This window comes from Galleria mellonella, unplaced genomic scaffold, assembly GCF_026898425.1.
Source record: "Galleria mellonella isolate WM207_F2 unplaced genomic scaffold, CSIRO_AGI_GalMel_v1 utg424, whole genome shotgun sequence".
NCBI classification, from domain to species: Eukaryota; Metazoa; Arthropoda; class Insecta; order Lepidoptera; family Pyralidae; genus Galleria; species Galleria mellonella.
In genome coordinates this window covers 3672698-3699928 of record NW_026442097.1, presented here as the reverse complement: position 1 = coordinate 3699928, position 27231 = coordinate 3672698, and the positions used below count along the sequence as shown (strand labels likewise).

At 35.3% G+C, this 27231-nt stretch overlaps 1 protein-coding gene across 2 annotated transcripts in view; it reads right to left on the bottom strand.

The window, feature by feature from the left end:
• Nucleotides 1-27231, bottom strand: part of LOC113518520 (serine proteinase stubble) — a 71693-nt gene that overhangs the window by 28829 nt on the left and 15633 nt on the right. For both annotated transcript variants that reach the window (XM_052898359.1, XM_052898360.1), the window contains exons 2-3: nt 21169-21466; nt 454-1899 (exon numbers count right to left, since the gene is read on the bottom strand). In XM_052898359.1, coding sequence (XP_052754319.1) covers nt 454-1899; nt 21169-21412 — 1690 coding nt within the window. In that variant the 5' untranslated portion in view covers nt 21413-21466. The remainder of the gene's footprint in view (nt 1-453; nt 1900-21168; nt 21467-27231) is intronic.

The following is a 27231-nucleotide window of genomic DNA, read 5'->3' as shown; positions in this document are numbered from 1 at the left end:
TAATTGAAAGAAGAAAGAAGAAAGAAATTGGTTATTTGAATAGAATTATTTTGTTTAATTCCACTACCATTAGTATGTGTGCATTCTTTAAGTATATCCTTTCAGGTAAAAAAAATCTAAAAATTCTAACGGAGTTATGATGTAACAAATATAAAAAAATACGACCGAATTGAGAATCTTCATCTTTTTGAAGTCGGTTAAAAATAGAACAATATCTATTGTTCGCTTAATTCAATGTTAGATTTGTGATGAATGAAGCATTATTTTCTGTCTGCAGGCCCAAATTCTACGTGAAAGTGTTTAATCGTACGCACGAAATTGGATCCGAAGTTTCGGAATTAGGTTTCGTGGTAGATCCATAGCTTTCACGTGAAAGAAATCGTGGGAAATATAATAAATAAAATAGTGTTAGCAATGAATTAGTTTGATATAAAAAATATATGTTAGACTTACCATCTAAAGCTGTAGTCGCATTTTCTGGAGCTTTTGTGACACCATCTATAGTAGACCATGTCACCAAAGGTGGGTAATCCGTTGATGAAGATGATACTGATGACGAAACGGTTGATGAGGGGATTTCAGTTGTTCTCACTGGTTTTAAAGTTTCTTTTTCACTAACTAATTCTTCAACCAACGTAGTTATTTTTACTGATTCTGTTGTGGTTGTTGATGATGACGATGTCGATGAGGGAGCTTCTGTTGTCGTCGTTGTTGTTGTCGAACTTGGAGCAACTGCAGTAGTTGTTGTTGTAGTTGTAACTGTTGTTGATGATGACGGTTCAATTGATGACGTTACTATTTCTGTTACAGATTCAGTTGGTTCTGTTAACCTTTCAGTCGCTAAGGGTGTGGTTTCTGTTGTCGATGTTGTTGTTATTGTTGTTGTTGGTGTAGTTGTTCTGGTTGTTGTAGGTTCTGTTGTTGTGGTGCTTGTAGTTGATGTTTTCGTTGTTGTTGTTGATGTCGGTTCCTCAGTAGATGATACTGTTGTATTTATATAAGTGATTGTAGTAAAAGATGGTCTAGTAAATACAGGTCTAGTGCTAGTTGATTGAGGTAGTATAGTTATATTTAATCTAGGTGGTGAAGGTAGGGGCTTCTTAGTAGATGGCCGTTTAGGTGGTGGTCTGTATGGAGGTTTTCTAGTAGTATTAAAGACTAGAATTGGTTTTGTTGGTCTAGGTTTAGTAGTAGTTTGTATTGTAGGTCTAGAAAAGTTTGATGGCCTGAATGGTTTGTATGTGGGTTTTATAGGTCTCCTGGTGGGTTTATTTGTCACAGACGTAGTTGTAGATATTGTAGTTGTTTTAGGAGCCTCAGAAGAATCAACTTTAGATGGTTCTTCTGTGATAGAATTTGTTAAATCGCCAGAAACAGTTTGGAATGTCGATAGTTTAACTGGTAAATCTGTTACTATTTCTGGTGTAGTAGTTTTAGTGGTTTGCTTTCTAGTTGTAGTTTCTACAGTGACCACTGTAGTCACCTTTCCATCATTTAACGTTGTTTCCTCATCAGTTTTTAATTCTAAATCAGGTTCTGTTCTATCTTGCATTGTCTCTGCTTTGAGTGTTGTTAAAATTTTCTCTGTCGTTGGTTTTCTAGTTGGGAATATATTAGGTATTTTACTAACTGTTGACTGCACTTTATCCTCTGTTTGTGGATGGACGAAGTTTCCACTGTCTATCGTGTTATCTTCTATATTATTGCCTATTATTTGTGGAAGAAGAGTCTTATCAGGTATTTGACAACAGGATCCGAAGTAGAACCTGTCTATACATGTTCCCAGATGGGAACCGTTAGCTTTAAGGCAATCTATGGCGAACATGCACAGGCCCTCCTGGCCCGTTCTTCTTGATATGCACGGCAAGTGTCTTATATTTCTAGCTATTGGCACAGGACCTGTAACAAGAAAAAATTGAGGTTAATTAAAAATACTCAGTATATATTGTCAAAAGGAAAATTTGTACGGTGATGAAATTATAAATTCTTTATTGCATTTTTAAATTACAAATATAAGACAGTTAATACTGTGAGCAATGTCTATAAGATACTAGCTTTTACCCCCGACTTTATCCGTGTGACCGAGATATATTGACTGCTCAGTATTAAAAATAGCCTATATCTTTCTTCATCCCACATAATATGTGTATACAAAATTTCATAGTGATTGGTTAAGCCGTTAAAATGACAAAAGACTACAAATAAATTCACTTTCATGTTTATAATATTGATAAGGAGAAACAAATAAAACTCTTATTTCTAAATGTTCTGGCTATTACAATATTTAAGAAAAGCAGCAACACAATAAGGAACCAACGTGGGTGTAAATATTTTCGATAGGAAAAAACATTTGCGGAAATATTGTATAAAATATACAAAAAAAATAAGACTGTCCTTTATGAAGTCGATTGAGAAATAATTACTATTTACACTAATAATACATACAAAAAATAAGATGAGACATTCTTTTTTGAAGTCGTCAAAAAAAGGATTATTATTTCGAATTAAAGTACATCTAAAAGATTAAATGTTTAAACTTAGAACGCCATCTCACGTATCTACGAATAGATTTGCTTATGACATATGTATATGTATATAAAAGGTAAGGAAATTAAGAACCTCTTGTTTTGTATGTTGCTTAAAAATGATAACAAAAAAAAATATATTGTTGTTGATGCCTATAGGCATATGTTAGCGGGTCTCAGTCATATAAACAAATTGTATTAAAGATTTATTAAACGTTATAAAACAAAATACATTAAATAACATTCATAGAAAAGACTTCAACGCACATACCGCGGCGGTTGGATGTACATGTGAAATGACATTTTAAAAATAACGCCATCTATTGATTTATATTGAAATTACTAATATAAAATCAATAACCTCAATCAAATTAAAGGCATCAAGTAATAGCATTTTAAACGATGATTATATAAAATAACGCCATCTATGATGATAATTAGACAGTTTTACATTATTAATCTATCAGCACCTCAACAGATGGATATTTTTTGTTTATCTACTTTTTGTTTTCGCGGGAAAATTGCTTATACATCTTTTTCATCTTTGTTGACATTGTTGTCGTTTCAGAAAGGCTTGCAGTATTATAATATAATATTTATTTGTATGTTTGTAATAATAAGTACTTATATACATATTTATGAAACGCAAAAAGACACAATAAACTATTTAAATACAATTCTGATTACAAATATTATGATTACCCATTTTATTTATGCAAATAAGCATACGGCCTGCTTGATGATAAGCGGCTATCAAAGCCTATGAACACCTGCAATACCAGGGGCATTATGGGCGTTGCTGACCCAGAAGAAACATCTTTATCCCTTTTTCTGAAGAATCTCATGCTGTAGTAAACCTCGGTGAGAATTCAGTTTGTTTTGACAAAACGAATATAGGGAGACTTTGTACAAAAGTCGACTGGGCCGTCAGCCTGATGAAAAGTGGTAACCGTTGCCTATAGACATGAGCAGTACCATAGACATAACAGAGTATACTGTTTCGCCCATGATACCCCCCATGTGTTGCCATTCCTGAGGACTCAGGTGTTATTCCTCTGCACCCTGTAAATTCACGCCATATCCCACCCTTCAAACCGAGACACAGCCATGCAAACACAACTGCTTTGCGTTTGAAATACGAATAGGACAGAGGTACCTAAGCAATCGACTTTTGTACAAAGTCTAAAAGCGTCCCTCTTAATATATCACCAAATGCGTAACTGCGGTTGCCAACCCGCTTGCCAAGCGTGGTAACTACTGTAAAAACCTTCCTTATGGGTGAAGCCCATATTCAACAGTGGACAGTTAACGGTAAATATGATTATAATGAAGTATTACTATGTTTTTTGTGGGTTAAAAATAACGAACTCAGCTATAGAACCTTTGGTAGAACTAAACAAGTTTATTTAAAAACAATTTAATAATTTAAGGTTGTGTACTATAAAAAATCGACTACAATTGTGATATTACTAGTCATTTTGGTATAACAAAATTTCTATAGAATAATCTTTATGTAGGGGAGGAAAGGGATTGTTAGTAACGGGGTCTAACAGTCCCATTGTTAGCAGTATACCCTATCAGGTCGACCTCCACGTAGTTTCTTCTAGTAACCATCGTGATCAATTCTTATTAAATTCGTCACGGTGGACCAACTGACCCTCCTTCGTCTTCAACTGTTATCCTCTCACTGGTGCCCCGCCAGTATTAACCGAATGTACAGGTGAAGTTATCATTTCATTTTCATCTATTAAAAAAAATCAATTCAGATAAAAAAGGATTCTTATGGATATGTGTATGTATGTATGTATGTATGTTTGTATATGATAATATTTATATAATAGTGCGCCACCTACCCTTTGTCTTTTTCTCAATGTCCTCTACCCAAAGGTTGTCTGGAAGAGATTACTTAGCGATAAGGCCGCCTTTTGTATCACTTCTCATTAATATTTACTGTATTTGTTATTTCTCTTTTCACTTTGTGCAATAAAGTGTAAATAAATAAATAAATATTTTTTTTTTTATAATTGACGGATTTATGAGGTAACAAATATAATACCTACCGAATTGATAATCTCCCTCTTTTTGAAGTCGGTTGAAAATGTGTTTTAATTGTATTATGACTTCATCGTCAGACTATGGGCACCATACAGTGTCGTAGTTTAGGTCAAGACAAAAACTGTCAGTAGTTTAAACAGTAGAAGAAGAAAGAGATCCATTATAAAATTATGCCAAATTTTTACACGATCGATGCTATAGACAAATTATGAATAGAAAAATATATTAAAGCAAATGTAGGAGTTCTTCAAAAGAGGGATAAACAGGTTTCTTTAGGATCAGCAACGCGCGCATGCGCACATGCCCCTGGTGTGGCAGGCGTTCATAGGCTACGGTAACCGCTTGCTTAGGGTGGGTCATTTACTTATTTGCCACCTCAGTGGTATAAAAATAAAAGAAAATGTAAATAAAAGCTTGTAAAAAAGTGACAAATTAAAAGAACTTGTAAATAAATGTATTTAAATATAGATTATTTCTATTCTGTTCTAATACCAACTTTTTGTCAACTATTTGAGTATGCATAAATTTTAGAAGAAGGATAACCAATTAAAAAGATATCTAGATAGGGTATTAAAATAAATACTAATAATAATATCATGAATATAACTGTGAAAACCGCATCCGATTCGGTACAATAGTTTTTATACAATATCGGGACAAATATATATGTGTACTAGCTAACTCGGTAAACGTTGTTTTACCATATACATTATTTCTAGAACTTTATATGAAAATATATCGTACTACAACTATTATATTCGATTGTCATCTTGCAACCATATTGCGGCATATAAAAATTGCGATTAAACAACAGGGGTTGATCGTAAAAGCGTGAAAATTTGAATTTGTATGTATTTTTCAATGCTAAATCATGTTAAAATAAAAATAAAAAAAATTGTCAAAAAAAAATTTTGGGGTGGGGCACCCCTATTATTGAGGGGTATGAAAAACAGATGTTGGCCGATTCTCAGTCGTACCCAATATGCACACGAAAATAAAAATCGGTAAAGCCGTTTTGGAGGAGTTTGGTAACAAACACCGCGACACGAGAATTTTTTATATTAGATATATGTACATAGAAAAATATGCTATAAATTATTGTTTTCACATCTATTACAAGAGTAATATAATATGGGGTCTTAATAAGAAATAAGACCCCTCATACCCATTTTCCTTAAACATTTTCCATATACAGACATCGTCTAGCTACAATTTTATTATATTAGAAAGAGATACCTATACAAAATAACTGTCGAGTTTAGATCATTCTATTATTGAAATCACTTTAAAACACAAATCAATTTTGACCCATTTCCATTCAGAAAATTGACGTCACCATCCCCATACGGGATATATATTTTTTCCACGGAACAAAATCCCATGGTGTTGAATGGGAGAAACCATGTCAGTGGGCCACCATTCACCTTGGCGGTGGGGCAGGTTCGACGTACGGTACACTCGTGACGTTACGAACGAGTTTCGGCGCTCGGATTTTGAACTATTGCCCGTTATGACAGGCACAATTGGAGCCGATCATATGCAACAAGACAAACACCGTCGCGTGTCTGAGATCAGGCAGCCTGATCTAACCTAATATTGAAAAGAAGGGGAGAAGGGGATTGTTAGTAATGGAGACCGAGAATCCCATTGCTAGCAATATTGGGTATATTGCTAGCAATATTGGGTATATTGCTAGCAATGGGACCAGGTCGACCTCCACGCGGTTCCCCCTGGAAACTGTCATGGTTGATTCCTGATGGATTCATCATAATGGGCTAACTGGCCTGTTTTCATTCTCATCGTTCACCCTTCACTGGTGCCCGCCAGCGTATCCCGCTGGCGCGGGCGGGGTTACCATACCATTTTCACACATCAAAAAAATGTTGAAAAGAGAGGAGATTTGATTGATAGATTGATAAGTCTAGCTTCAAAATTAATTTAAAAAAAATCTTAATTGTGAGGCAAAAGTTAGATATTTCAGCAAGTTACCTCTATGTTCCATTTGTCTGCTAGATAGACTGTCACATCTGTCTGTTTACTGTATAGGTAATCTTTTAGTATTATTTTATTGTTACCCTATTCCCTTTGGCCACAACAGATATACATGCAAATAAATTATCTATCTATATATCTATCTATGTATTAGATTTTTAAAAATACTAAACGATTTTAATTTTTTTTTTCCTATACAAAGCTATATTATCTACGAGTAATGTATTTTTTTATCTACTATGGTGGCAAGCAAGCATACGGCCCACCTGACGGTTACTGTAACCTATGGACGCCTGTAACACTAGAAATGTCACGCGCGCGTTGCGAAAACCTTAAGAAACCTTAATACGCCCTTTTTGAAGAACCCCACGCTGTAGTCTCAAGGGAAAACCTTAGCAGGAAGATAATTTCACAACCTAAGTGTTTCTGGGAGGAACCTCTTCAAAAATTGGTCTGTGCGTGACCATTCCGGTTCTAAGGTATGAGGATGGATTTCCTGGCGATGGAGAGCGGTACGAAGGTAAAAGGTGGCTGCAGTGCGAGTATGTTGCGGGATAAATCGATATAACGAAGTCAGTAATTGTTTATTTCTACTGATTATTAATTTACTAATAACTGACAATTAATACGAGAGATTTAGCAGAAGCGTCTCAAAACATCAGTAAAGGCATAACTGCGGTTGCCGAACTGCCTGTCAAGCCTAGTAACTACTGGAAAAACTTTCTTTTAGGAGAAAGACTTATGTTTAGCAGTGAACAGTTATTGGCTGAAATGATGATTTGAGGGATTGTTAGTAATGAGGTCTAATAGCTCCATTGCTAGCAATATACCCTCTCGGGTCGACCTTCACGCGGTTTCCCCTGGAAACCATCATGGTTATTTTTTCCCAATTCATTTTTTTTATACCACTGAGGTGGCAAACAAGCATACGGCCCGCCTGATAGTAAGCGGTTACCGTAGCCTATGAACGCCTGCAATACCAGAGGCATTACGCGCGCGTTGCCGACCCTGAAGAAACCTCTTTACCCCCCTTTTGAAGAACCCCATTCTGTAGTGTCTTGGGAAAACCTCGGCATGGGAAAAATTCATCATGGTGGGCTAACTGACCTGCATACATTCCCACCAACGATGGTGGGATGATGATGAAGACTACGAGATAAATATGAATTTACATATTAAATAACAAACAAAGGAAGTCGAGATAGAAATGGCGTGGCGACATATTAACCCAGTATTCACGTGCAATGCTAAATTGGCAATTAATAAATGTCTTAATAAATAATTTTCTTACTGCACAGTTTGCATTAACACAGATATGTCTCCATAAGTTACATGGACTGTATTTTAAATACAATAAATGCTAATTCATATAACTAATTTAATTTATAAATCGCTATGCAAAAGATTTTTTAATGCATGATAATGGAATAGTAACTCTGCCTGCGCTAACAGTATACACTGGCGGGGTAACAGTGAGGGATGATAGGCGAGAATGAAAGGGCAGGTCGGTTAGCCCATCGTGATGGATACACGTGGAATTCAGCTCGACGGTTTCCAAGGGGGGACCACGTAGAGGTCATTCTGACAAGGTGGGAGGACAGGGATTGTTAGTAATGGAGACTGAGAATCCCATTGCTAGCAATATACCCAACCAGGTCGACTTCCTCGCGGTTCCCCCTGGAAATTATCATGGTTAATTCCTGATGAATTCATCATGATGGGCTAAATGGCCTGTTTTCATTCTCATCCGTCACTGGTGCTCCGCCAGCGTATCCCGTTAGCGCAGGCGGGGCTACCATACCACTTTCACCCATCAAAAAAAACCTGACAGGGTATATTGCTAGTAGCTCATATAGCGCAGGCGAGGTCACCAATCCATTATCGACTATTAAAAAAAATTACCTATAATCTTCCACTGGTGCCTCGTCGGTGTATATCGATAGCACGGGCTGGTTTTTTTTTTAATGAGTGATAATGGAATGGTAACCCCACCCGCGCTTTTGGTATACACCGGTGGGGCACCAGTGAGGGATGATAGGCGAGGATGAAGCAGGTCAGTTAGCCCATCGTGACGAATTCAACAAGAATTGTTTACGATGGTTTCCAGGGGGAACCACGTGGAGGTCGACCTGATAGGGCGATGATAATGTCGAACTCCATTGCTAACAATCCCATTCCGGGGTTACACCCCGCTCGTGCTAGGGGGAATTCCATTTTCACCCATTAAACAAAAACACGTTGAATAAATACTGAATAATAATGAATGAAAAAGAGGGTTGACGTCAGGCAGGTGGCCGGTTGTAAAACTAAAAACCAAATATTTTTGTAATATGGATAAAACCATATTACGCCGACCCCAAATGATTGGGATAAGGGTAGGAAGATGATGATGAATAATGAATGAAAATACTGACTGCGGTTGCCAATCCGACTACCAAGCGTGGCAATTATTGGCAAAACCTCTAAAGGGGCAGGCTTATGTTCAACAATGAACAGTCAAAGCCTGATATGAACATACAAAAAATGTTTACACTTTATAATTATAAAATAGAAGTAGGATTATATCTATTTATTTATTTTGTGATACATAGGTAACAATGGATGGTAAAACAATATAAGTCCTCTATGATCAACGCCATCTATCGAGGTACACAAATTTACAATTATATAGGAAAAAAAAATTATATTATATAAAAATTAAAATCAGCACTGTCACATTTATAGTAAAAAAATATAATTATGGAAATTTATTACATTTGTCTTTAAGGATTGTTTAAACGATTTCCAAAAGGAAGAGTTTTTCAACATTGTTCGCTAACTTTTTTATCTTCATAGCATAATATCTTTGCTAATTTTGAATCGATATTGTTATTTTTTTTTTTTTGTTAACCATAGACCTTTTATGACTATTAAAGACGCTGTTATTTTTTGCGGATCATAATCGTGTTTGTTATGAGAAAAAAAATATTTGTAGACTCACATTTCCGTGTTCTAAATTATATAGTTTGTATCTATAAAATATATATATGTATATATACATATACACGTATGTATATATATATATATATATATATATATATATATATATATATATATATATAATAATAATAATAATAATAATAATAATAATAATAATAACTTTATTTACTTAAACAAAATTAGCCTGTAGTACAATATAACTATGACCCCACACTAGGCAAAGCCTGTCTCGTGGAAGTCAAAGCTAGAGATTTAACAGTTATAGTGCGGCGAACAGGGTTAATTTAAATATGTGACATTGAATGTGAGTTTGGATATGCATAGGTGTTTGTGTGTGTGTGTGTGTGTGTGTGTGTGTGTGTGTGTGTGTGTGTGTGTGTGTGTGTGTGTGTGTGTGTGTGTGTGTGTGTGTGTGTGTGTGTGTGCGTGTGTGTGCGTGTGCGTAAGTTAGTGCGTAAACATTTGGGTATATCTATATGTGAAGGTCGTAAACTTTTAGTTCGGTCCCATAAATCACAATGCGCTTCTTAAGATTTTCTCAGTATTCTCGTAAGACCAAGACATCAATAATTTATGAACATGTTTTTTTGCAAATGAAAGTTGGCTACCTTTTATATCAATAAGTCTAGAGATTTGGTTGTAGATTCGTGGAAACAGATATTTTTTGAAATGCTGTGCAAAAGTTGTTCTTACGTCTATGACAGGGAGTTTATAAATTCGTTTTGATAACATAACATTATATGTAGGGAGGTTCATTGCATATTTGTGCATGTACAAGGTCGCTCGTAAAATGAACAATTTTCGAACACTCAATACTTGAGCCTCCTCATACAATTTTTTCGTATCGTAACGTCGCGGTTTTCCTAGTGAAACCTTTAAAACGGCGCGCTGAGCCCGTTCTAGAGCTATTAGGTTTGACTTAGCAATACCACCCCAGGCCAGTAGACAATAATTAAGTACTGATTGGCATAAAGCCAAATACACTATTTTGATGGTAGGGCCATCACTAACATCACGCAATAGTTTCATAATATAGATCAATTTACGAACCCGTTTAATAGTATTTGATATGTGATTCTTAAAGTTCAGGTTTTCATCCAATTCAATACCGAGATACTTCAATGAGCCAACTTTTTTAATCTGACTGCAACTACAATTGGTGTAGATGTTACCATTAGAAAGGCGACAGCTATTTGCATGAACCTTGAGAGTACACAATGTAGAAGGAGGACGGGACGCAGCCGTTTTATGGAAGCACATGAATTGAGTTTTAGAGGCATTCAGCGTAAGGAGACTGTGGTTTAGCCACTCGTACACTCGTTGAAGACCAGATTCCGCCAAGCACTGCGTTTCCTGCCACGAACGTCCGTGAAAAATTAAAGCTGTATCATCTGCGTAACATATTATATTGCAATTTTGTAGCTGGGTATTTAAAATGTCGTTAATGTATAAAATAAACAAGATAGGACCTAGTATACTTCCCTGTGGAACACCAAAGGTGACACATTCAAAGTCGCTCTTTTTATCACCTATTTTTATACATTGGTTTCTTTGCGACAAATAACTGTTAAACCAGTTTAAAGGCATACCACGAATGCCGTAACTCTCAAGTTTCCTTAAAAGCATAGGAACTGAAACAGTGTCGAATGCTTTGGCAAGATCAAGAAAGACACCAATACAGCACCGTCCCTCATCCAGATGATCGACAACAGTATCCATCAGAAGCGTCACAGCATTCTCAGTCGATTTACCCTGACGAAATCCGAACTGGTTATCATTCAAGATTTTATTTTCCTCTAGAAACTTAACTAACCGTCTGTGTATAATGCGCTCTAGAAGTTTAGAAAATGCTGGCAAGAGTGATATTGGACGATAATTGCTGGGATCATCTTTAGTACCACCTTTATGCACAGGAACTACCACAGCTGTCTTCCACATCTGAGGGAAAGATCCTGACAAAATGCTTCGATTAAATATTGACGCTAGCGGGCTCGCAATGAGATGGCCAATATTTTTTAATATATTATTGTTGAGACCATCAAAACCAGAAGCATTACTAAAATCCAGAGTGCTTATATCATTTAAGATTTCTTGAGCGTCAGTGGGATACATGAAAAACGAATTCCTTGGAGCACAAGTGCACTTTATTTTTTTGGTTAGCGATTCCTGCGTTTCACTTAACTTTGTCAAAATATTATTTGCAAGCTTGTATCCTATAGAGGAGAAAAATGAGTTGCAACAATTAAGAGACTCCGTAACAGTGTTTTTAGTTCTGGTTAGCTCTTCAGGTGTTGACACAGTAACGGAATTATGTGTAATGTGTTTAATAGTGCTCCAAAGTTTTTTAGGTGCACCTTTATTTTGACTCAATTGTCCATTAAAGTAATCAGCTTTAAGTCTTCTTAATAAACCGATATAGAAATTTCTGTATCTTGAGAAAATTAGTTTTTTCATAGGGTTATTAGGATCCTTGCGAAAATCATTGTGCAGTTTGTCACGATATTTGGAGCACCTTATCAAACCAGGCGTCATCCAAGGTTGTATAGTAAATTTTAAGCGACTGACTTTCCAGGTTTTTGAATGTTTACATATTACATTAGTGATTTCAGATGTAAATAGTGTCACAGCATTGTCAAGATTTTCACAGTTTACGACAGGAGACCAATCTATACCTTCGAGGTCAGTTTTAAGTGAAAAATAATCAATTTTAGTCCTAAAACGATTCAGAGAAAATCGCTTTAGAGGCTCTAACATAATTCCTGCTAATGTAATATCGTGATCCGTAAGATCAGCAGAACACACGACAGATTCTGCCCTACTTTTAGCTGGTACAAAAATGTGATCTAGACAAGTCTTTTGGCGAGTTGCTGTGTCGATGCTGGAAATAAGTCCACATTCCGTTAAACTATTAAGGTACTCAGAGGAACCATTGTCTATTTCCGAATTCAGAATGTCTATATTTATATCACCAGTAAAAATAAGACATGAAGTGGATGCAAACCCCATCAAAATCGAACGAAGTGAATTAATAAACGTACAAGGATTTAGAAAGCTGGGAGATCTATATGCAGCCAACAATTTAAAACAATTCGGAACCTCAATCAAAACACAGTTTGCCTCCTCTATATCTGGCTCAGACGGTACGTAGGACCACTTATCGCTGACATACACTGCAACGCCGCCTGACTTATTTATGTATTTTTTGGAGCAAAAAGAAGTATAACCGCGTATTTGGTTAATTGTAGAACTTTCATTTAACCAACATTCACTGAAAATCATCACGTCAAAATCAATATTCAGTCTTTTATAAATGACAAGAAAGCTATCAAAGTTTTTTTGTAAGCTTCTAATATTTACATTTAATATTTTTAAACTATATTTAGAAATCACTTGGGAACAGTTTTCAGGTATTGGTATTGTGTGGCACTTTATCTTAAAAGAGTTATCAATTTCATCTAATAGGTTTAAGGATGCCATGGATAATTAGAAAAAAGAAAATATTTTATGTAATACATACAATGAGCCACAGCTATGAAAAAGTAACGTGAAGCGGCCAAGTGAGGATAGCGCGCAAATAATCGATTATTAAGGACAAAACCAAATAATTTACCCATCGTTTCTTTATGAGTAATGAATGTGTGTGTGTATAGTATGTCTAGTGTAAATAGAATTCTTAACAAAATATTGACAAAAATCACAACAAATAAAAATAAAACATCAAAAGAAAGCACAAAAGAATTTTGAAATACATAATAAAACAATTGAGAATAATCTAATATACTAGGCAGGAGAAGATGTAGTAATATATATATATATATATATATATATATATATATATAATATTTGCGCACGTCTTTCATAAAAAAAAACGAATACTTTCTCTATAAACTTAGTCTTATTTACCAGAGGGAGACTTTGTACAAAACTCGATTGCTTGGGTACCTCTGTCCCATTTGTGTTGCATGGCTGTGTTTCGGTTTGAAGGGTGGAATATGGCGTGAATTTATTGGGTACAGAGGAATAACACCTGAGTCCTCAGGAATGGCAACGCATGGGGGGTATCATGGACGAAACAGTATAGTCTGTTATGTGCATGGTACTGCTCATGTCTATAGGCGACGGTTACCACTTTCCATCAGGTGGGCCGTCAGCTTGTTTGCCGTTCTAAGTTGTATAAAAAGAAAAAAAGTCTTGCTGGTTACTCTGTTTGAATCATCGATTGTTATTTGATCCTCTGATACAGTTACTTGTTTGATATAGTAATATTTTATGTATTTATTATATGTATATATTTATTTAAAGTCCTAATTATATCTTTATATTATATAAATATATCAAGTATTGCTTTACATTTCCTCTATTCAATAATGCACCGCGTACTTATTTCTCTGTTCGCCCAATGGTTGACTGGTAGAGAACAACGTCCGGTGTTAAGTCCGCCAAATATACGTAGAATTTTACTGTGCGTTAAAGTTTAAATATATATATATATAAATAAATAAATAAATATATACGGACAAATCACACAGATTGAGCTAGCCCCAAAGTAAGTTCGAGACTTGTGTTATGGGATACTAACTCAACTATACTATATTTATAATAGATACGTATATAGATAAACATCCAAGACCCAGGCCAATCAGGAAAAGATCGTTTTCCATCATGACCTGGCCGGGGATCGAACCCGGGGCCTCCACGTCGCAGGCAGGCGTGTTGACCGCTGCGCCACGGAGGACGACAAATATATATATATATATATATATATATATATATATATATATATATATATATATATATATGCCTACTGCTGAATATAAGCCTTTTATTACTACTTGGCAACATATTTATATAGATGTTAATTACTAGATACTTTATTAAGTGGAGCCCAGTGGCAAGTCAAGAGTGGCTATCCATAACCGTTTTGCGTTATGAACACGACACGTGAAAGATAAAAACTGTAAAATAAAAATGAAATATAATTTACTAGCGGCCCGTCCCGACTTCGCACGGGTGGACATTTTTACAACATTTTAAAAAGTGGTTATTGTGACATAACGATAATAGTCGGACATATAGTATCGCGAAGTTTTTTGTAATTATTGATATTTTCTTCATTATTGTAGAACATACTTTTGTTCTATCACCGATAGTTTCCGCAGCGCACGCGACGAAAGATATTTTATAGCATTTTTTTACACCTTGAGTTACGTTACTAAAGTTTTAGTAAGGACCCTTAATCTTTTCTAACAATAATTATAGCCTATGTTACTCAGGGTGAAAGTAGCTTTCTAATGGTGAAAGAATTTTTGTAATCGATAGTTTTTGATTTTGTTCATTACAAACATACACACAAAAATACAAATCATTCCTTCTTCAGACAAAGGCTTGTAAAGTTTTTATAATATTGTAAATTAACTCGGAATGGAATATGTCGGTAGGGGCCGCCCTTGTCGAACGTACGTTGACCAAATAGGCGACGTGCTGAAGAAGGGCCAAATTAAAAGTACCCGTAACCGGCGAGCGTGTATGAAGAGATTGATGAATGTGGAAGAAGCGAAAGAGGTTTGTTTGAATCGAAGCATTTGGCGTTCCATTGTTTCTGCCTACCCTAATGGGAGACAGGCGTGACAGATATGCATCTATGTATTTGTATTTATAGAATGTAAACACAAACAAGCCAACTTCAATCGGGATAAATCAGTTATTTTGAATAAAAAAAAAAACAGTTGTTTTGTTTTAAAAACTAAACTCCTGAACTTATTTTGATAAAAATTCTGTGGGACCAATCTGAAAGCATATCCTTTGAGATAAAAAAAAAAACAATTTTCCAAATAGGTTTATAAGTGACGGAGTGAGTTATCAGGTAACAAACATAAAAAATACCACCCAATTGAGAAACGCTTCCTTTTTTAAGTAAGCACAATCTGTATACGCTGGTGAAGCATCAGTGAGTAATAAAAGGTGAGGATTAAATCAGGTTTTTTTTCTTTTTTTTTTTAATGGCTGATAATGGTATGGTAACTCCGTCTCCACTATCGGTATATACTGGCGGGGCATCAATGATAGATGACTAATGAGGATGAAGGCAGGTTAGTTTGCCCATCCTGACGAATTCAACTAGAATTAGCCACAATAGTTTCCAGAGGGAACCACGTGGAGGTCGGCCTGACAGAGTATATTGCTAGTAATGGGGCTATTTTTTTTACAACACAGGGGGCAAACGAGCATGCGGCTCACCTGATGGTAAGTGACTACCGCCGCCCATGGTCATTTGACCCCATTACTAACAATCCCTTCCCCCCGATTAAATCAGCGCAGGTGATCTATTTCTACGAATAGGATATAAATAAATTAATGAAATGCACCAGAGGGAGACTTTGTACAAAAGTCGTTTGCTTGGGTACCTCTGTCCCATTCGTGTTTCAACCGTGAAGCAGTTGTTTTTGCATGGCTGTGTTTCGGTTTGAAGGGTGGGATATGGCGCGAATTTACAGGGTACAGAGGAATAACACCTGAGTCCCCAGGAATGGCAACGCATGGGGGGTATCATGGGCGAAACAGTATACTCTGTTATGTCTATGGTACTGCTCATGTCTATAGACGACGGTTACCACTTTCCATCAGGTGGGCCGTCAGCTTCTTTGCCATTCTAAGTTGTTTAAAAAAAACCAATTCTATCTAAGCTGTAACTAACTCGCCTACGAACTACAAATGCACGCATTGAGATTCGTCAAAGTCGCTATTCGAAATCCATTTAAAAATCATCGTTGCTTTCCTGGTAGTGAAGTAAATGTGTTCATGTTATGTGTACTCTCATTAAACTCACATTTGTAATACAATCCTATGTCATAATTGTTTTAAGTACGCGCGAGGTTGATGACTTATTAAATCTGTATATTTTAATAAAATTATAGAGTGCTAGTGGTCGTTCCGTGGTCGAAATTCGACCATAACATATATTGTAATAAATGAATCTATTATGGTTATGTTTCACATTCAGTAAGACTATAGACAAGTAATATTAACAGACAAACAATATTAATCTATTCTCGATTTGACCACAGACTTTAACAATAAACAAAAGAGTACATATATATGCGTGTGTGTGTCAAACACATGGAAGTGTGTGTAATAAAAAAGTGTGTGATTTAATTTTTTTTTTTTAATTGATTTTTATGCTTAATTAAAAATAAAATATTTCTATTCTGCACTCTTTCTCTATATAAACTACAAGTGTGCCAAATTTCATACTAAAAATAAGTACAAAACGTAGAAAAAAGTAAAAAGAAGTACAAAACATTTAGCCTTTGTTTTATTTCATTAGGTTCATAAATAAAAAAGGTGTATCAATCTAAAGAATAACATACAAAATGCTATAAAACGATGGATGAATACATATTTATAACTTTTTAATTGTCAAAAACTATTTAGAAGAGACTTGGTACACGAGTACATTGTATCCTAACTTAGGATACTTCATGTACTTACTCACGCGAGTAAAATCGCGGGATACAACTAGTTTTTAATAATACTAGTATAATAAGTGTGAAAGTGAGTATTTTTATTGTTCTTAACTTCTTCTTCTTTTATTGTTGTTTCTTTTATGTTTGTTACCTCTAACTACGTCAGTTGTAAACCGATTTGGAAAATTATTTTTTTATCTGAAATAAATATATTTACTGATTATGGTATTGTTCATGTCTATAGGCGACGGTTATCACTTTCCATCAGGTGGGCTGTCAGCTTGTTTGCCATTCGAAGTTGAATAAAAAAAACATTCGTGCCTTCTTGTCTTCTCCATCCAAAAGTTGTCTGGAAAAGATCGCTCTTAACGATAAGGTTTGTGTTTATAATAAGTCTACTATTGTAATCTTATGGAGGAAACAATAAAGAGTATCTATCTATCTATATCTAAAGATGATGGCCTCTAACCAATGCGTGTTACCAGTAATAAACCTATTTATATATTTATTTATTTCTGTGGTACATCAACAGATTACAAACAAAACTTTAAACAATAGAATACAACAATAGCATTATAAGTTTTCAATCCAATCATAGTTGTGCTCAACATTCACGGAGATGAAACAGAATTGGTTGATTTTTAATACAAAAATAATGAATGATATAAACTACATACAAAATTATATACCTATGGAACCGAAACATTAAAATAATAGACAGCACCATAAAATCATTTCAAAACAACATAAAACGACATTATTTACTAAAAGTGTCTTAACGATGGCACCTAGTATATATAATAAATTACCTAAATCCCTCACAGACATAGATGACATAAAAAAAATATAAAACTAAACTGTATGAATACCTAGTAAACAGAACATACTATTCAATTGACGATTTCCTTGAAGATAAATGTAATAAATTTCCATAATTATATTTTTTTACTATAAATGTGACATTGCTGATTTCTCTTTTTATATAATTTTTTTTATTTATATAATTGCAAATTTGTATACCTCGATAGATGGCGTTGATCATAGAGGACTTATATTGTTTTACCATCCATTGTTACCTATGTATCACAAAATAAATAAATAAATTAGATAAAGTGACGACCATATATGTATTGCAGGGGATTCAGTGGATACAGGTGGCTTAGGACCGTTCCTTATGGCAGTCTATGGGGAGAGGCTTATGTCCAGCAGTGAACTTACAACGGCTGATAAGATAATATGATGATTTTATATTAAATCACACTTTATTAGTAAATAAATTGTATGTGTTGTGATTTGTAAATATATCGATACGTACGTGTAAATATTTATTTGCAACAAATTTCAATTTTTGTCACCGCATAATTAAATTTTTGTTTTGCCAAACGTTGACTGCGAGAGATTGCTATATTCAATAATTACAGTATTAAGTCCATCTTTTGTACCAGACATTTTTTTTTTTGTAAAGTTGTAAATAAATAAATAAACTTTGGAACTAACCTTATAGGAACACTCTCGCTTACAGTTTAACGACGTTACTAGTTAAACTTAAACTATTGTTCTTAGATAAAAGTGTAAGTGAAAATAATATGTTTCGAATGTATTGGCATTTGGCACTAATACGTACAGACAGTGGAACCAATTGGCGTGTTGCAGTGTATTCTACTGACATTAGGCACAAAGGTGAAAGTTTGTGGCGGTATTTTGACGTTTGTTTGTTTATTTATAACACTTTTATGTACAATAGATGCTTAAATTCATCATCATCATCATCATTGTGACAACCATTAACTGTCCACTGCTGAATATAGGACTTTCCCATAAACGGAGGTTTTGCAAGTAACTGCCACGCTTGGCAGGCGCGTTGGTAACTGCAGTGAAGCTTTGCAGATGTTTTAGGAGAGACGTTGCTGCCTATCCCTTGACCAATAAGTTTTCTTAGTTGCCTCTTACAACACCCATGGAAAAGGTCAAAGAAAAAGCTTAAATTGTTAGATACAAATTCCTTTTAAGAAAAAAAGAAATTTAGCAGACACCAATAGTGTCTAACTCGAATACGTTATTGTTCCTGAGGAACATAGTGTTAGGGCAGAAACACGAATGGAACTGACCTTTGTACGGTCTCTATCTGATAAATCTTCTTGTACACAGATCCTCCACTAGATGGAGTAACGACTTCAAATATGTTGCAAGGAGTCAGCGATAAGGAGGTTTTTGATTTTTTCTTTTTTTGCTGACAAGAACGTATTATATTGTTATTGCTTATACAGTTTCTCTAATCTATGGTATACATAGATCAGATATTTTTTTTTGGATTACAGACATCTTTCTAACGTGTTCTACTCTGTTCTCGTCGTCATTGATTTCACTACCTTATTTTTTTAAAATATAGTGTCATAATGAAACCAAAAATGTTTCCTATTTTGGCTAACCCATAACAGCCGGGGGTAAAGAAATTGTTAGTAATGGGCTCTAATTGCCCCACTGCTAGCAATATACCCTATCAGGTCGACCTCCACGTGGTTCCCCTTGTAAACCATCGTGGTTAATTCTAGTGTAATTCATCACGATGGGCTAACTGGTCTGCTTTCGTCGTCACCTATCACCTCTTACTGGTGTCGTGTTAGCGCAGGTGGGGTTACCATTTCATTATCATCCATTTTAAAAAAAAACCTATAACAGCCCACAATATAAAACTTGATTAAGTATATAATTTACATAACACAGGTTTTTTTTTTGTGTCACAGCGCACCTTTTCATTATATCGGTGAAAGAGGGAAACCCAATATCCTTGAACGCGACACCACGTAAAAGTTCACGATCCTAATTGTGGGGGACACTTTCACTCTGTCACTAACGTGTGCTAACGGGGTCGCAGTGACACACAGGCGGCGCGTCAACACGCCTTACACTAACACGCGTCACGCGTCACACGTCATATCCTTGTTCAGCGATGAGAAGATCTTACTTACTCCGCAAAATATTACGATTTTAATCGTGACAAAATACACCGATAAACGAAATATTTCGATGACGCATTAGAAGATATGTCGAAGTAACCAGAGGGAGACTTTGTACAAAAGTCGTTTGCTTGAGCACCTCTGTCCCATTCGTGTTTCTAGCGTGAAGCAGTTGTGTTTTTTTTTAATAGGTGATAATGGAGTGGTAACCCTGCCGGTGTATACCGATAGCGCAGGTTACATTACCCCGCCCGTTACGTTACGTAACCCCGCCTGCGCTATCGGTATACACCGGCGGGGCACCAGTGAAGGATAATAGGTGAGGATGAAGTAGGTCAGTTAGCCTATCGTGACGAATAGAACAAGAATTGTTGACGATGGTTTCCAGAAGGAACCACGTGGAGGTCGACCTAATAGGGCATATTGCTAGCAATGGGGCTGTCAAACTCCATTGCTAACAATCTCTTTCTCCCCAGCAGTTGTGTTTGCACAGCTGTATTTCAGTTTGAAGGGTGAGGTATGGCAGTGAATTTACAGGGTACAGAGGAATAACACCTGAGTCCTCAGAAATGGCAACGCATGGAGGGTATCATGGGGGGAACAGTATACTCTGTTATGTCCATGACACTGCTCATGTCTATAGGCGACGGTTACCACTTACCATCAGGTGGGCCGTCAGCTTGTTTGCCATTCTAAGTTGCATAAAAAAAGTTAGCGGCAATTCTGCGTGTTTATAATAGTTCGGTTACAAGCAGATATTTGCTTCGTGAAGAAAGTCCGTCGATTTAATTGTCATAGAGTTAACATTCTGTATTTTCCTTCAATATTTTTTTTTTACTAATCATCATCACTGCACAGTCTAAAACAAAGTCGCTGTCTAAATCTTTAAAACTAATAAAGCTAAAAACTAGTAAAAATCTTTAAATTTAATGTTTGTATTGTCTAATGACTTTGTGTTGAATCTTATATAAATGCCGGATATATAAGGTAACGAATATAAAAATATATAACTGAATTGAGAACCTCCATCTTTTTAAATCAATCGAAAAGTATCAATCGATCAATCGATCTCCTCACTATTTCCCTATTTGGAGTCAGACCTCTTGATATTTTTACCCTATTATTAACAGTTTTAAGTCATCATCGGTGTTAAGCTTTTTGTGAAAAATAAAAAAAAATAGATATATATATATATACCTTGCATATAGTCCATATTGAATATGACCGGACCAGCCGTCACTGTGTTCAAATGAAACAACACTTGTATCACAAATAATGCAAATGTAAAATTCAAACATATAACACGAAACGTGTTTACGAATCTCACTATATGACACATTCTGTTCGTATTGTTAACACTTGACACTTTCTCACTATTACCCGGTACATATTGGTGAGCACTAGGATGGCTGTAGGGCCACGTGCTGATAGGTGGACCCATTTTTGATTGGCTACAGGTTTTTACGGTTCATTTTTCAATTGGACAGTTGTGTTCCTGTAACAAAGAAATGAATTTGTTTAATCATTAACGAAGACAGCACGAATTAATGAAAATTGTTTTTAATAAAAATTATAACAAAAAAAAAAGTCTGAAGAAAAAAAACACACATTATTTATTTATTTATTTTAATTATACTTGTACAAAGGTGTAGCACTTATAATTATTACAATGAGTTAAAAGAGGGGAAAGAAGGGATTGTTAGCTGTGTTAGATGGATGTGCTAGTTGTTAGATTGGAGTTTGACAGCCCCATTGCTAGCAATATAGGGCATATTGCTAGCAATGGGACTGTCAAACTGGGCTGGGAAGGGATTGTTAGTAATAGGGTCAAATAGCCCCATTACTAGCAATATACTCTGTCAGGTCGACCTCCACGTGGTTCCCCCTGGAAACCATCGTGAACAATTCTTGTGGAATTCATCACGATAGGCTAACTGACCTACTTCATCCTCACCTATCATCCCTCACTGGTGCCCCGCCGGTGTATACCGATAGCGCGGATGGAGCTACCATTCTATTATCATCCATTAAAAAAAAATGAGTTGAAAGAACTTATAGTACCCACACCAAAAGAGGGTTGACGTCAGGCAGGCGGCCGGTTGTAAAACAAAAAGCCAAATCTTTTTGTAATATGGATAAAAACATTATGCCGACCCCAAATAATAATTGGGATATGGGTAGGAAGATGATAGTACCCACACACTTATACAAGAAACAGGGTAATACTAAATCTGAATTAATATTAGGTACTTAGGATATATAAGATATCTTATTATATATATTGTTTTAAAACATTTATTTTACACATTCAATGATTAACGCTTTAATTCACGAGCAGCATTCACTTTTTAAATAATTGATTAGAAACGAAAAAAAACTTTTCTTTTTTTTTAATTGACAGATATTTGCGACATTTCCACACTTCGGTGACTTAAAGTTATGAATATTCTATCTTTCAATATACTGTAAAATAATATAATATTGTGTTTTATAAAAAAATTGACTTTAATTGTAGTAAAACCAGTTATTTTGATTTAAAAACTAAACTACTAAATCGATTTTGATAAAATTTCTATGGAATCAAACTGTAAGTTACATACTTCCAGATAACAAAAGAATTTTCCAAATCTGTTTACAATTGATAGAGTTATGGGGTAACAAACATGAAAAAATACAACCGAACTGTATGAATCAATTTCTATTTGAAAACGGTTGAAAATACAGTCGAATTTGGAACATCTTCGTTATGGGAGTCATTCAAAAATCGAACACAAAGTTTTGAGCAAAAATGTTACAAAAAAAAAACAAACGCTTCACGTCTTACCTGTGAGATACTCAAATGAAATGACCAGCCGGCATTCCTGATTTTTATATAAGTATGTGTAATGTGACTCATAGACTTGGAGACGGGATTCGTCATCATACAAGCCAAATAAAAAAAAAATACTTTGCTAATATTATAAACTAGCTGCCCGCTCCGGCTTCTATATATTTATTAATATAATATAATTCTATATATTAATACGTGAGGCAAAAACTTTGTACCCTTTATATGAAAATAGCTCGGACGGAGAAGTATGAAATTTGGCACACTTATAGTTTATATAGAGTATGAGTGTATAACGCTAACATTTTTTTTAAATTAAGAATAAAATATATCTTTAATCAGTAAAAAAAAAAATTATACACACTACCATGTATTTGTCACACACACGCACATATACTCTTTTGTTTATTGTTAAAGTCTGCAGTTAAATTGAGAATAAATTAATAAAATGAAAGAATTTTCAAAATCGGTCGAGTAATTTTATATAATTGTGTAATCTTCATTATGATGTTGTTCTGTCAGATGTAATATGTATAATTTATATTATTTCTCTTAAAGAGCGATTGTATTTAACTAATGATATTATTTAAATGAAAGGTTTGTTTAGTGTATGTGTAAATAAATAAATAAAGAATTTTTGACTTTATCCATTACAAACAAATCAAAACCAGTTAATTTTATTTAAAAACTAAACTACTCAATCGATTTTGATAAAATCTCTACGGGACCAATCTGTAAGTTTATTTATTTATTTTATTTATTTAAGTAAGTATATCCTTTAAGTTTTTTTCTTAATGAGTGATAATGAAATGGTAAACCCCGCCTGCCCTATCGGTATACACTAGCGGCACACCAGTGAGGGACAATAGGTAACGATAATAACAGGTCAGTTAGCCCATCCACCAGAATTAACCACGATGGTTTCTAGGGAAAACCGCGTGGAGGTCAACCCGATAGGGTATATTACTAGCAATGGATTCATTAGACCCTATTAGTAACAATACCTTTTCCCCATATCCTTTCAGTTAAAAAAACAGTTTGTTAAATCGGTTTAGAATTGACGGGGTTATGAAATAACAAACAAATTACAAGTCTCAATACGTAAACATTACAAGTGAAGAAGTATATAATTATATGTATAATATATATATATATATATATATATATATATATATATATATATATATATATATATATATATATATATATATATATATTATACGTAAGCAAATTTAAAAGAGCAACTATTGGGTTTCTTGCGGTCTCATCTCAGCAGATAACTGCATTCCAAATCTAGCAGTACAATAATAAAAAAAAACTGAAGACTCAGAAGAGCTCGTAAACAAGTTTATTTGAGTGGAGATCATTCCTGTTCTAAACATAACAAAAGTCCATGTAAACTGGCATTGCGGACTCAAACCAACGACCCCGCGAACGGCGAGAAAACAAGCCGCACCGGCTGCGCAGGATTCACTAACTGTATTTATAATACTTCCTGACGGCGCGGCGTACGGATAATAAATACTGGAAACTAGCCCGGTAGGCGTGAGGGACCGAGATTCGATCTTAGTTGCGTGCTTCATTTTGTCTTACTTATATATTTATTCGTTATTGCACAGTATAACTTTGTACTGTACTTTAGTCGCATGGTCCCGGTATAGAATTGGCCATCCCTTCCTTTCTGGGTGTCGTAAGAGATGACTATGAGAACTTAATAGTCATAGGATGGGCAGCAGCGTTTGTATTAAACATCACCAAAGCCTAACAGCGGTTGCCAATCCGCCTGCTATGTCTGGTGACTAGCTAGGCAAAATTTCCCAATAGGGGCAGGCTGGTGTTCAACGGTGGACAATTAATGGCTGATATGATGAAGTCTAGTCTAAAATATAATTAGAGATTAACTGTCAAGGATAGGCATGAGAAAGGAGTTTCACAATCTATCTTTATGTTATCGCAGTGTGCGTGAGTGTGTGCGCGCGTGTGTGTGTGCGTGAGTGTGTGCGTGAGTGTGTGCACGTGTGTGTGTGTGTGTGTGTGTGTGTGTGTGTGTGTGTGTGTGTGTGTGTGTGTGTGTGTGTGTGTGTGTGTGTGCGTGCGTGCGTGCGTGCGTGCGTGCATGCGTCCGTGCGTGTCTGTGTGTGAATGTACAATGTTTTCGCTATTTTGTGGAGAACATTTTATACTTTATTATATGTAAATAGCACATATAAACACATATTTAAAAAAATTACGTTAAGTCAAGTTTCATTATTTATTTTCTTCCACCAAACCTTGCTTGTGTGCGCGTTTCACAATATATGTATATGCAAGAGTTACCTTTTACTTTTCGAAGTCGGTTAAAAGCTATGCACTTTCATGATTACTACAAATTACTATAAATAAGCTGAAGGGTTGCTATAAAAAGCAAATTGTGTCTAATTGTATGTAAGTGCAGAGCTCGTTACCGCTAGGAAAATAAGACGACCGTTACCGTCGACCCGGATGGCGTCGCCGACCGGTCGCCAGTGGCCGGCCGGTTGCATTGCTGGATTACCAATTTTTGTATTATCTAAGGCGATTAACACACGGGGCGGTGACACGCTGCACTATCATATGAAACACATAAAAACATACAAAAATATAGTATGTGTGTGTGTGTGTGTGTGTGTGTGTGTGCTTGCGTGTGTGCGTGCGTGCGCGCGCGCGTTTGTGTGCGTGTGTGTGTATACGTGTGTGTGTATGTGTGTGTATGTGTATGTGTGTGTGTGTGTGTGTGTGTGTGTGTGTGTGTGTGTGTGTGTGTGTGTGTTTAATAGATGTTTACTTAGACAAACCCGTAACCGTTGTAATAGGGGTATTGGGAGGCTTTGCCAGTAGTTACCACGCTTGGTAGACGGGTTGGCAACCGCCTTGGTAATATTTTAAGAAGGACACTGCTGCCCACCCCTCGAGGGAACTTAATAAGTTCCCTTAGTTGCCTCTTACAACACCCACAGTAAAGGAAGAGGCGGACCATTATATGTCGAGACCATGCGTCGGTAAGAGTAGACCTAAAGAGCATCTTCTATCCTTATAAATATTATTTATTTATTTGCATGTGTAAGTATTATATGTATGTATGTATATGTAAGTTAATTATATTTATATATATGTCTATACATATAATTAAATCAATTAAATATGATATAAACTAAATTTGTAAAATTTTGTTTGTTTGTAAATTGTCACAATATTGTACACCACTCTACTTGCGGACATTGATGCTTCTTTTCACTTTGTGTGTTGCTGGAAGAGAACTCTTTTAGAGTTAAGTTCGCCTTTGTGCATTTACTTTCCACTGTTATATCTCTTTATATATTATTTCTGTGTAAAATAAAGTATATAAATAAATAAACAATAAACGACGTGATGTTTCGTAGGTACCTCTCCTTGTAAATTTTTGAATTTCGAACGCAATATCGTAACGCGTTGATGTCTTTAATAATAGTAGGTAATTCTTTTAAACAGCTTTGATATAATTTTTAGTATATTCAAAGATTTTTTCATAATAAAAATTTTGGTAACTGTAGCTTGTTAATTGGCCTTAATATTAATATTTATTAGTATATAAGTAGTATATAAAATATAGGGAGCAATAGAAAAAGAAAATATACTGTGACGAATTTTTTTTTATGCAACTTAAAATGGCAAACAAGCTGACGACCCACTTGATGAAAAGTGGTAACTGTCGCCTATAGACATGAAAAGTACCATGGACATAACAGAGTATACTGTTTCGCCCATAATACCCCTATGCGTTGCTATTCCTGAGGACTCGGATGTTATTCCTCTGTACCCTGTAAATTCACTGCCATATCCCACCCTTCAAACCAAAACACAGCCATGCAAACACAACTGCTTCACGGTTGAAACATGAATGACCCCTAGAGTAGACCCCTTGTCCAGAATTGATCGCGACAACATCGAGTAACGTTCACGCAAAAATATTATCATCAAGCGACAATCATCAGTCCATCAAAAGTGTGAACGTCATTTGAGAGCGTCAATGACGTCAAACATTCCACGGGCATTCTTACAACTCATCAACTGTCCATAAAATAGTAGTTAGAATGCGAAATATTTCGTCGCATCGTGGGAACTGTATCGGCGGCCAATAACGGAAGGTCGCCGTTGAATTGACGCGACGAATCGGATTCACTGGTCGATTTTTACCGTTAAAATCTTTTTTTTTTTTTTCTTTTAATATAATATTTTCCTTCTTTTTACGTGATGAACATTTAGCGGACAATTTTTTTTATACATAACAAATCTCCCTAGTTTTCAGTGTTGCCAGTATTTGGATTAAAATTTTTATAGATCAGGTAGAATTTCTAAATTTTGAATTGGCATTTTTTTCTGATATAGTTATAAATATAGATATTTTAAATTAATATACATGTATTATTTAAGATGGC